The 12262-nt window shown below is 29.4% G+C and overlaps 1 protein-coding gene across 2 annotated transcripts in view; it reads left to right on the top strand.

Annotated features, from left to right (window-relative positions):
• Positions 1-12262, top strand: part of Dhc98D (Dynein heavy chain at 89D) — a 33799-nt gene that overhangs the window by 21308 nt on the left and 229 nt on the right. For both annotated transcript variants that reach the window (XM_088196286.1, XM_088196287.1), the window contains 35 exons: positions 45-229; positions 295-387; positions 458-610; positions 676-1002; positions 1076-1264; positions 1341-1446; positions 1995-2242; positions 2602-2910; positions 2977-3119; positions 3180-3372; positions 3434-3631; positions 3703-3847; positions 4704-4890; positions 4954-5146; positions 5211-5363; positions 5426-5613; positions 5679-5900; positions 5981-6128; positions 6192-6327; positions 6390-6544; positions 6624-6842; positions 6910-7183; positions 7256-7419; positions 7489-7584; positions 7998-8176; positions 8253-8412; positions 8793-8994; positions 9069-9211; positions 9282-9440; positions 9518-9689; positions 9760-9891; positions 11086-11245; positions 11330-11549; positions 11618-11797; positions 12067-12213. In XM_088196286.1, coding sequence (XP_088052412.1) covers positions 45-229; positions 295-387; positions 458-610; positions 676-1002; positions 1076-1264; positions 1341-1446; positions 1995-2242; positions 2602-2910; positions 2977-3119; positions 3180-3372; positions 3434-3631; positions 3703-3847; positions 4704-4890; positions 4954-5146; positions 5211-5363; positions 5426-5613; positions 5679-5900; positions 5981-6128; positions 6192-6327; positions 6390-6544; positions 6624-6842; positions 6910-7183; positions 7256-7419; positions 7489-7584; positions 7998-8176; positions 8253-8412; positions 8793-8994; positions 9069-9211; positions 9282-9440; positions 9518-9689; positions 9760-9891; positions 11086-11245; positions 11330-11549; positions 11618-11797; positions 12067-12213 — 6278 coding nt within the window. The remainder of the gene's footprint in view (positions 1-44; positions 230-294; positions 388-457; positions 611-675; positions 1003-1075; positions 1265-1340; positions 1447-1994; positions 2243-2601; positions 2911-2976; positions 3120-3179; positions 3373-3433; positions 3632-3702; positions 3848-4703; positions 4891-4953; positions 5147-5210; positions 5364-5425; positions 5614-5678; positions 5901-5980; positions 6129-6191; positions 6328-6389; positions 6545-6623; positions 6843-6909; positions 7184-7255; positions 7420-7488; positions 7585-7997; positions 8177-8252; positions 8413-8792; positions 8995-9068; positions 9212-9281; positions 9441-9517; positions 9690-9759; positions 9892-11085; positions 11246-11329; positions 11550-11617; positions 11798-12066; positions 12214-12262) is intronic.

Raw genomic sequence — 12262 nt, 5'->3', positions numbered from 1 at the left:
TGATTTCTATGATCAAAGTAATCATAATTTGTTACATATTTCAGAAAATTTACCAAAATTGTATCCTACTCTATATGATTACTGCTTGAATGTTAAAGACCAATGTTGGGATGCTTGGGAATGGTTAATTCCCACTTACATACATAATAGAGCGATATCTTTTTCGGATATATTGGTGCCAACAGTTGATACTATACAGATAGATTGGTTTATGAGATTATTGTTAGATGTATGTTACTCGATACTCATAAATAATACTTAAAAATATCAAATAAAAAATAATTATTGTTTTAGTCAAATCGACCGATTCTGCTCACTGGAGACATAGGTACATCAAAAACTGCAAATATAACAAATTTTTTGAGAAAGTTGGACACTGACTCTTATGTAAGATTATTTTGGTTGTATTTTAATCTTGTTTATTAATATTTATCACAAATATAATATTTTCATACAGCTGGTTGCAAGATTAAATTTTTCATCCCGTACCTCATCAATAGACGTTCAAAAGAATATTGAATCTCTTGTAGAGAAACGAACGAAAAATATTTACGGGCCTCCTTTGGGAAAGAAGTTGCTTATTTTTATAGATGATATGAATATGCCATTGGTGTATATTTATTTTTTTGTATTATAGCTCCCTAATAATGGTATTAAACGCGATTTATGTTTTAGGTCGATGAATATGGAACTCAACAACCGATTGCGTTTTTAAAGCTGTTCTTTGACAAAGCTGGATTTTATGATCGCGAAAAAGACTTGCAATGGAAGAATCTAACTGATCTTTACTTCATATCGGCTATGGGAAAAAGTGGCGGTGGAAGAAACGACGTAGACCCTAGATTTATATCAAAATTTTTAATCTACAATCTTACATTTCCTTCGGACGAAACACTAAATCATATCTATTTGTCAATTTTGAACGGTCATTTGAGCATTTTCCCCATTGACATACAAGAGACTGCTTCTAATCTTATACAAATAACTTTGGACTTATTTAAAGTATGCTTATTTAATCGGAGTATGTATGTAGACTATTTGTATTCAATATTCCTAAATGAAACTATTTTTTTAGATTATTTTACTGGAACTACCACCGACTCCGTCAAAGTTTCATTACATATATAATTTGCGAGATCTTTCTCGTATTATATCGGGATTATGTCTAACGGAACCAAATTTATATCCAGAACCGAAATATATAATAAGAGCTTGGCGTAATGAATTTTGTCGTGTTATATGCGATCGACTGATTAATAATGACGTATGTTAATATTATCTCCTATAATAGTATTGTTTTTATATGTATATAATAACTTACTCGCTTTTTTATATATAAGGATCAAACTTTATTGAAAGAACACATGGCATCGATGATTATGAAATATTTTACTGATGATTCTAGCGAAAAAGAAATTACAGTGAACGAAGTAGAACCAGAACCAAGTATGTTAAATGCATTTTATTAATATATTATGTAACATTAATTCATATAATAAATAAGGCCGGAATAGCACAGTCCGTAAGGCTTAGTCACAGACCCTTAGACCACGAGTTCGGGTCCCCACAGCTAACTCTAATTTATATTTATAAAAATTCGCTCTTATTAAAAACCTGATCTGCTGCAAAGTGACATCTATTGATTATGAGATATATTACATAATAGTTTTTAATTAATAATATAGATATCACCGATTCCCAGACCTTCATTCTGGTGGCTATACTTACTATGTATTGTTTGTGTCTGATTAACTTACCTAGTTGGTACTGATTTACCCCGTTGTAACGTATTCAGCTTTTGCCTTCGAAAAAAGAAATTAAAAAATTAATAAATAATAATAATACCATAAATAGGACACATCCGTTTGAACTGAATTTAGAATGATTTATAAAATATATAATTTCAATCGATACTTCCAGACCAGCTTATGACTTTGTGAATTATACTGTATAAATCTCATGTACTATTAAATATTTTAATATATGTTCATTAGTGAGGAAGTCAACAACTTCGATGCATGGTTCAGATTCAGATATTATAACCGATACTGGTATTGAAATAACAGACGAAGAAGGAACTGAAGAGGAAATGTTGGATGACAAGTCTAAAGAATTGACTGTTGAGGAGTATGTATTAAGGGATCCGTTGTTATTCGGAGACTTCAGAAATGCTCTAAATCATGAGCCACGACTATACGAAGACCTATTAGATTACGATGCTGTATATTATTTATTTCAAGAGGTATTTGTGTACTTTCTTATATTTGGCGTATAGAATCAAAATCAGAGATTTCCATTTATATAGCTTCTTTATTATATAATAATTATATAATAAATGCGAGTAAAATTCGGTAAGTTTAGTATAATTCTAAGGCAAATACATAAGTAAATATCATAGGGAGTTATTTCTTAAACTAAAATTTAAATAAAAATATTATTTTCTTACGTATGTCAAATTTATCATATCAACCAAAAAATAACAAAAAAGATAAATATTATTACATTTTATTCATAACTATGCAAATGTGACATGTCTGATATTGCTTTTATACACTACATTTATTTAAGTATGATATTATTAATTAACCAATATAATTGAAGATACTTGAAGACTATAACGAAAATGTAGCAAAAGTATCATTGGTACTGTTCGAAGATTATTTAGAAAATTTAACTAGGATTCATAGAGTGTTAAGAATGGAACGTAATCATATGATGCTGATTGGATTTGGCAGTAGTGGAAAAAAGAGTATGGTCAAACTAGCAACGTTTGCTGCTGAAGCTACTTTATTTGAAATTACAACAACTCATGGTTACAACGAAATAGCTTTTAAAGAAGACTTGAAGCTTTTGTACAATCAACTTATTACTACAAAGTCAAATGTTGTTTTCCTTGTATCTTCAACTCAAGTATGTTAGCATTTAAATTAGGTATGTGAACGAATAATGAATTTATGTTATATTTTATAATTACAGATCATCGATGAATGTTTTTTGGATTTATTAAATAGTATATTGGCTAACGGTATGATTTCTACATTGTACACTGATGAAGAAAAAGACGGAATTATAAGTATGTTAGAAGAGGATGTCGTAAAAGCTGGATTGCCATTGGGAAGGTACATATATAATGATATATACTATTTTTAAATTAAATTATTTTAATTAAAAATTTACAGAAATTCCATTTGGGATTATTTTTGCAAATTGTGCGTCAACAAGCTACACATCGTTTACGTTACACCACCGGGGGCCACTCTTTGCAATCAATGCAGTAGTTTTCCGGGATTGGTTAACAATATGACGATAAATTGGCTATTTCCATGGCCGCAACAAGCATTGCTCGCAGTAGCAAATATATTTTTAGCAGATGTACGATTAAATATTTATATTGCACAAATCGATTAGCCCAATTCTAATAATTGTTTTATAGGTGGAGCGTTTGCCTGAACAATACAAACAACCGATAATACAACATCTAATACACGTACATGAGTCTGTAAAGAATTATTCTAACGAATATTTTATGCAGCTAAAGCGATTTAACTATGTGACTCCTAGACATTACATTGAATTTATAAGTATTTTTCTTAAGTTTGTGGAATCGAAAGATAAATATATTTTAGAACAAGTTTGTATTTGGATATAAATGGTATAATTGTGTAATTTTATAAAATATTTGTAATTGAAATTTTATTTTAGTGTAAGAGATTTGAGGATGGAATTGCTAAAATAGATGATGCAAATATGGAGGTTTTGAATCTCAATAAAGACCTCGAAATACAAAAAGTCACTCTTTCTGGACAGTCTGAACAGTGTGCTTCGTTGATTAAAAAGATCAGACTAGGTAAATCATTATATATTGTAAATCTATTGTTACAATTTACAAGCTTAATCGTAATGCGTTACAACGAATAAACTACTCATCTTGTGTAAAACGTTGAAATTATTTATATAGAGGACATCAAAAACTTTATTCATACTTTAAAGATATAATAAATAATTTATTTGTATAATAAAAACATATATTGTTCTTGGTGTGTTGACCACGTTAGCGACCTGTCGCTAACATAGTAATGATTACAACTTTGTGACAGTAATGTTAGAACTTTGTAACTTTAAATTTATTTTTCCAAGCTTACTTGAATGCTTCTCGACTGCTAAAACCTGAATGTTCTTTCTGGTTTGGTGGATGACTTTTTATTTTAAAAATCTCAGCCGAGAGGCAAATTTTTTCGATTTGTTGATTGTGAATGCATAGAGTTTGCTCATAACAGATATTGTCATAGCTGCAATGTTCTTTATTTGAAATCTTTTCAACTTATACAGTTATTTTGTTAGCGTTTTTAGAAATAAAATTCGCTGAGGAATGCGCACATGTCTTTACTAAACGAAATTAGTATGCTCTAGTCTCTGCAAGGGCATTTGTACTAGTTTGGCGCTAACAATATATTCTTTAAAGGTCTTCAATCATACAATTATTTTGTTTACAGCGGTTCCTTAATGACTTAATGACTCTATAATTAGCAGTTTCTGTGAATGTTATTGTCGGCTGCATAATTGTACCTCGTATATTGCCTGTTCTTGGCTTTGACTATTGAATAGCGTGCTGACGTACTATGTGGACCTCACATATATTTTTATTATTTTGTTTATTTATATCTTCATGAAAATAAATATTATTCAAATTATTTTTTTCATAGCAAAATCGAGCACGGAGGAAAAAATGAAATCAGCATCAGAAAATAATAAACTAATGTTAGAGAAAAATGAAATGATTAAGATACAGAAAGCCGAAGCTGAAGAAGCACTCACTATTGCCATGCCAGCCTTAGAAGCTGCTCGCTTAGCCTTAGAATCTTTGGAAAAAGGAGATATAACTGAAATTAGGTAAAGGGTCATAAAATATTAATAAAATATGAAATTCATTTTTAATAACATAATTTATAATAGATCGTTTGCAACTCCTCCGGAGGATGTCCAAATTGTAGGTGAGTGTATATTGATAATGCGAGGCTATCAAGAGATAAATTGGAAGACAGTAAAGGGTATGATGAGCGACCCGAGTTTTTTAAGGCATTTATTGGAATTAGACTATGAAAAGGTTACTCAAAATCAAGTGAAGCAAATTAAGACTCATATGAAGGTACAGTAACTATGATATTATAAACACAATTTAATCAATTATATAACGTGCTTATGTGATTCAGGGTATTAAAAAAATGGATACAATGGTACATGTTAGTAAAGCCGGATACGGTTTGTTGAAGTTTCTTTTGGCCGTTTTGGATTTCTGCGCAGTGTTTAAAGAAGTTAAACCTAAACGGGATAAAGTTGAACAATTGGAGAAAGAATATAATGATGTAATTACAAGACGTTTGATTTTTTGTGAACTATTATATATTTTTGTTAATTTTATTAACAGGCTATGAGTTTTTTGGAGCAACTGAATGTACAAATTGCAAGTGGTGATGAGGAACTCAAAACTTTAAATGACACTTTCGAGGAGACTTTGAAAAACGAGCAAGATTTGAAAACTGTAACTGATACAATGATGAAAAGGTTAACAGCTGCAGATAAACTCTTAGCTGGATTGAGTTCAGAGCGTAATAGGTAAATAAATATGTCGTTATACTGTTGCTATAGAGTTGTACCTAATAAAAAAATTCAATTAAAAGGTGGCAGGAAGAGCTAAAAGCGCTCAACGGAGAAAGGACGAAAATTTTCGGCGGTTGTTTGCTGTCCGCTGCTTTTTTCATTTATTTGGGACCGTTCACATATGAATTCCGCGAAAAAATGATTTATGTTGATTGGTTAAATGATATACAACAAAGAAATATACCAATCATATTGCCTTATAAAGTAGAATTGAATCTCACCAATGATGTAGAAGTTAGCGGGTAAATGTATTTGTATATAATTGTATAGACAAACGAGTTTTTGGGCTTTCCCTGATACTAAATGATACGTTGTTTTGCAGATGGATTTCGGAAGGATTGCCTTCCGATGAGTTTTCGATTCAAAATGGTATTCTCACTGTATATTCGGAGCATTTTCCTATATGTATAGATCCACAATCACAAGCCATTAATTGGATTAAGAAAAGAGAGATGAAGAATTCGATAAAAGTATTTTAATATATTTTTAAGTATAATATATATAAATATTCATAAAATAAAATTGTATTTTAGGTAATGACTTTGAATGATTCGGATTATGTTAAAAAGATAGAATTGGCAATAAAATATGGTCAACCTGTTCTTATACAAAATGTGACCAGTAATATTAATCCTGTTTTGGATCAGCTTTTCGAGAAGAACATAAGAGGTTGGTGCTTGTTACTTCAGTTAAAGGTTAAACAATAACCATAATGTGTAATTCATTTTTAGTACATCACGGTCGGCAATTTATCATGCTATCCGGCAACGAAGTAGAATATGATCAAAATTTCAGACTCTATCTGACTACAAAGTTAACGAATCCACAGTTTCATCCAAATCTGTACACAAAATTGATCTTTATTAATTATCTAGTGACTACTTTGGTATGATATTGATAAGTTTGTGGATCGAATACGTTACATAAAAGATAAACCGATTATATTAATTTATTACAAATTCCAGTGTCTCGAAGAACAACTTCTTAAAATTGTAGTGTGCAGTGAATCGCCAGAATTGGAAGATCAACGCGAGGATCTGATCCAAACTACGTTCGAAAACAAAAGTCTGCTGAGAAGCCTCGAAGACTCTTTACTGTTGAAACTAACAATGACTACGGGAAACATTCTCGATAATGTTGATCTCGTTTCTACACTCGACGATACAAAAACTAAAGCTACTGAAGTATGTAATTATTCCATCTTTTCATTATACATTTATTTTGGTTTTAATATTATATATGTTTTTAAAGGTAGTAGAAAAATTGAAATTGGCTGAGATTACGAGTTCTGAAATCAATATTTTGTGCAATGAATTCAGAACGGTAGCAATAAGAGGCGCAATTTTATTCTTCATATTACTGGACATGTGTCATGTTAATAATATGTACCAATACTCTTTACCGTCGTATATAGAGATATTCAGATTATCGATCCGTAAGGCGATTGAGTTTGTGGAAATCAAAGATAAATTAGACAGCATAATAGAAAGGCTCACTAATGATATATATGAATTTGGTTGTACCGGTATGCTACATAATATAAAGGTGAAATATAATGGTTTTACAGACTATATGTATTCATTTTATTGTTATTCAGGTATTTTTGAAAGAGATAAGCTATTTTTCTCGCTAATGATAACAATCAATTTAGAAAAGAGCAAGGGTAATCTACTTCAGAGCTATATAGATTTCTTTATTAAAGGAGCTATATTAATCGACAAACATGATATTGAATTAACAATTCCGTGGATACAAAAAGAGGTGATTAATTATATTCTATTATTTAATAATCTATGATATTGTTGTTCAACATTATATTTGTATTTTTAGAGTTGGGAAGATATTTTATTTTTGAGCACTAATTTTTTAAATACGTTTGGAGATTTACAAGAGAATATAACACAAAACTCCAAACAGTGGGAAGAGGTAATGTTTTTATATATTTTATGTCTTATGATGTAGGACAAGAACATATTTATATGAATATATTAAAATTAAAGGAACAGAGAATTTCTATTTTTGAATTATAAAGTGTCTTTAGAACGTTTTGATGGATTTTTTTGCTTGTTTTAAGAACTTTTTTTTGTATTGAGGAAATGCACTTTATTTTTATATTTTATCTTCTTTATTTTGGTATCATTAATACTGTTTGCTTGGGTCTAAGGATATATGTGATTTTTAAATTTTCGTAATAGAGTAATATAAAATGTTGTAAAAAATAAAAATTTCTGTTAAAAAATATTTTTTTTAAATTGCTGCTTACAATTTTACAAGATATTATATACGTTTGAATTTTAAACATATATTTATATTTATTATGAAATGTGTTTGTATTTTAGTGGCAAAATAGTGATGAACCAGAATCACTTACTTTTCCATGCGGGTATTCAGATAAACTTAATGAATTTGAAAAGCTCATGTTGCTCAGGTGCTTTAGAATTGATCGCATTTTTTGTGCAATTAGTCATTATATTACTAAAACAATGAACGAAAAGTACATCACGCCACCGATTATTAGGTATTTGTTGATATGTAGTTTTATGTTATTATTAAGTGAAACTTTAATTTACATAATTTTTTAATTTTATTTTCAGCTTAAAAAGTATATATGAAGAAACTACAGCAAATACACTAGTAGTATTTATTTTATCAGCTGGATCCGATCCAATGAACAATCTTATAAAATTTGCTAAAAAGAATAATATGTATGAAGATAGATTTAAATATTTAGCACTTGGATTTGGTCAAGAACCGGTAGGTTATCTTAGTTATAAGTTTAAATACATACTCTGTATAAAATACTCCCTTCTAGCATACACCTATGTTCAAGGTTAATAATTAAATAATATTGTTTTTATTCTTAAATAATATGTTGCCCTTTAAAATGCTATGTGTTTATTTATCTTCCTCAAGCAACTCTCGTTATACTATCTATCACTATCTCTTATCTCTTATATATTCACAGTTATATGTATTTAAATCTCTTAACCAAATCAATAAGTATGGCTTTTTGTAAATCAGCCGTTTCCGAGCGATTTATTTCTTTTTATCTCATTATCAGTATAAACTCTATGATTATGATATATAATATTACTGTTAAATTTATTTTTTAATTTTGTTCCTGCTTATAACAGATAGCATTGTCTCTTTTGGATTCGTCTATTACCGAAGGCTCATGGTTAGTGATTCAAAACTGCCACCTTCTCTCATCTTTTCTTTATAATTTGGAAAAAATATTAGATAGGATCGAGAATCCGCATAAGGATTTTCGTATTTGGTTGACTACGGAGCCAACGTCGGAATTTCCTGTAGGCTTACTTCAGAGAGCCATTAAAGGTTTGTTTTATAAACTAATAATAAAGATTTGTTTGATAAACTAATAATAATTATGATTACGTTTCTAATTTCAGTTGTCACAGAGCCACCGAGTGGACTTAAATTGAATCTACAAAACACATACACTAAATTGCAAAATGAAAATTTAGAAATTTGCAGTCATTCGATGTATAAAAAATTAGTATACGTTTTGGCATTCTTTCATGCTGTTATTCAAGTAAAATTTTGTATTTATAGTAGACTTGATAAATATATTTAAATTTATATTAAACAAATTTATCATTTAGGAAAGACGCAAGTATGAAAAAATTGGATGGAATATTATTTACGATTTTAATGAATCCGATTACACCATTTCGCTGGAAATATTACAATCATATCTAGATAGGAGCTTACACACAAACAAGTCTATTCCGTGGGAGACAGTGAAATTTCTTATTGGAGAAGTCTGCGTTTATTAAAAATACACGTATCTTTTCAATTTATCTAATTATACTTATATATGCTTACATTTGTATTTTAGATAATGTATGGTGGTCGCGTTATTGATTTCTATGATAGACGTGTTCTGACAACTTACATTAATGAATACTTTGGTGACTTTTTGGTCGATACGTTTCAACCCTTTTACTTTTATCACAACGACTCTGTGAAATACACTATTCCTAACAATACCACTAGAAAAGGGTATTTAGGTATTCATAGTTGATTCTTTCAATTATTTTAATATATATATAAAATCTTAAATTAGGCTTTTCCTTTCAGGTTTTATTAGTAAAATACCATTGTATAATTCACCGGAAGTTTTCGGTTTACATTTGAATGCCGAAATCGGTTATTATACGCAGTCGGTCAAAAGAATTTGGGATTATTTAATTGAAATGCAAGCCGAAACGGGTAAGTCAAATACTAAAATGAAACACTACAATTTATTTCAATATCATGCAACATACAGATGGATCAAATATTATTACATATATTTTAATACATTACAACATACAGATTATAAATGATTACTACAGTAAAACCACATTAAATCGACAAATAATATGATCACATTTTTTTAAACTATGATTTTCATACAAAATCATGATTTAGGCTAAAAAGTTGTATGGAAAAGAAAGTCATAAATCGAAAACAACAAAACATATGCAGCCATTAGATGGACCATTGCTTATATTTTAATGTCACGAGATTCTTTAAACTAAACCAAATACTTATAAATTCGGAAATATGCTTAAACTGTTTATGCACTTTCCGACAGTAAATGTACATATTGTAAATTCCTTCCAATCATAATTATTGAAAGATAAAATCTCAGCTGCACTACAACGGTGTAGAAGTTATATTTAAAACAAAATAGTGATACTTATTCACTGGCGGTTCACCCGAATGGGCTGTGGGGCTGCAGCCCTCCCAGTATAAAATTAATGTCTCTGTTTTAAATATTTTTATGTATATGTAAGTTAGTCAAATTTACTTAGTAAATTATTTTTTGTCTAGTATAATATACTATATACTACTCATTTTAGTTTTATTAAGGTTATTTTGACCAATCTTTCAACTTTTATTGCTGCAGCCCCTCCACTACAAACTCTCACAGGCCGTCACTGTAACTTATTATGTCTTGGTGTTTAAACTGGTATTTCGATAATACAAAATCAATTAAATTTGCAATTTTACTGTAATCCAAATACCATAAAATGTATAGTTTGATCGTTGAAAGTATCTATTTATAATCTAATAATTTAATACATACTTTTTTAAAAGCTCATTCAAGTACATATTAACTTATAGTTATTTAAAAAAAAGCTCATTTTAGTAAATGTAACATATATAGTCAAGTATAAACGTATTATATTCATATAAGAATATTTTTTGTAAAATATCATTCAATTTTAATTTTATGCAAAATAGATATTTTAATAAAAATATCAAATTTTGAATAACAAAGGATTTTGATAAAATATATTTATATAGTACAACAAACATTTATCGATTAAATTAAATAACATGTATCACATACTGACATAGACAAAATATGTATGTATATTATATAGAACAATATATTTTTATTAAAATATCACATAGACACAACATCAAGTAGCTTATCGAAAGAAGATATTATATCAAATTTGGCACAAGATATTTTAAACAAAGTACCTCAAAAGTTTAACATTAATAAAGTTAAGAAGCAGTTCGAAATGAATATGACACCGTCTTGTATTGTATTACTGCAGGAATTGGAAAGGTACTTTTTATATATGTATACATATGTAGATATTATATCATGAATAGTATGGAATACAACTCCTGTTTGCATTATTCATTTTAGATTTAACTCACTTACATGGTTAATGTTCAAAACGACAAGCTCACTCCTAAAGGCATTGTCAGGCGAAGTGGGCATGGACGCAATGCTGGACAATTTATCAAGTTCAATCTACAATGGTCGCTTACCGAAAGAATGGAGCAAACTTACCCCACCGACGCATAAACACCTCGCCGGTTGGCTGGAGCAGTTTGAAAAACGTTTTATCCAATACGAATACTGGGTTTGTTGGCCTTTTTTTTATTGATTAAATATTTTAATTATAATTTAATACCCTTTCAATGATTTCAGTCCACGAAAGAAGAGCCTTTCGTTATGTGGTTATCGGGTCTCCATGTTCCCGAATCGTACCTTGTGGCTCATATTCAAACCGTGTGTCGTCTTTATACTTGGCCTCTCGATAGTTGTACACAAATTACACAAGTGACTTCTTACGTCGATCCAAACGACGTAGAAGAACGCCCCAAAATTGTATATTATTGGGTTGAGTAATAAACCATTGCGTTTTTTTCTTGCTTAACTTTCTTACGCTTGTCGAATTAAAATAGTGTCTTCTTTACTTTAATAGTATCAGTTCATACACATAGCTTCGCAAATATATGATAATTAAAAATTGCATTGTAAAAATGTATGCAAGTTGCTATAAAAAAACGCGATGATTTAATATTCAAACTATTATGTTGTAGTATACATGTTATCAAACAATATATAACTCTATGTAATAAATTATAAATTTTCAGGGATGTTATATACACGGCTTGTATTTGGAAGGAGCTAGATGGGACACTGAAGATAATTGCCTGAAAAAGTCGCATCCGAAAGTGTTAATAACGGAACTTCCGATTGTACATGTCATACCGACCGAATCCACTAAAATTAATTTACAGGTAAAACGAAAATTAATTATAAATATAACAGTAATATTATAAATATTTT

The sequence above is a fragment of the Plectrocnemia conspersa genome, unplaced genomic scaffold (assembly GCF_051122295.1).
Source record: "Plectrocnemia conspersa isolate PC_06_02 unplaced genomic scaffold, ASM5112229v1 ptg000011l, whole genome shotgun sequence".
NCBI lineage: Eukaryota > Metazoa > Arthropoda > Insecta > Trichoptera > Polycentropodidae > Plectrocnemia > Plectrocnemia conspersa.
This window is presented reverse-complemented; position numbering and strand designations above follow the sequence as displayed.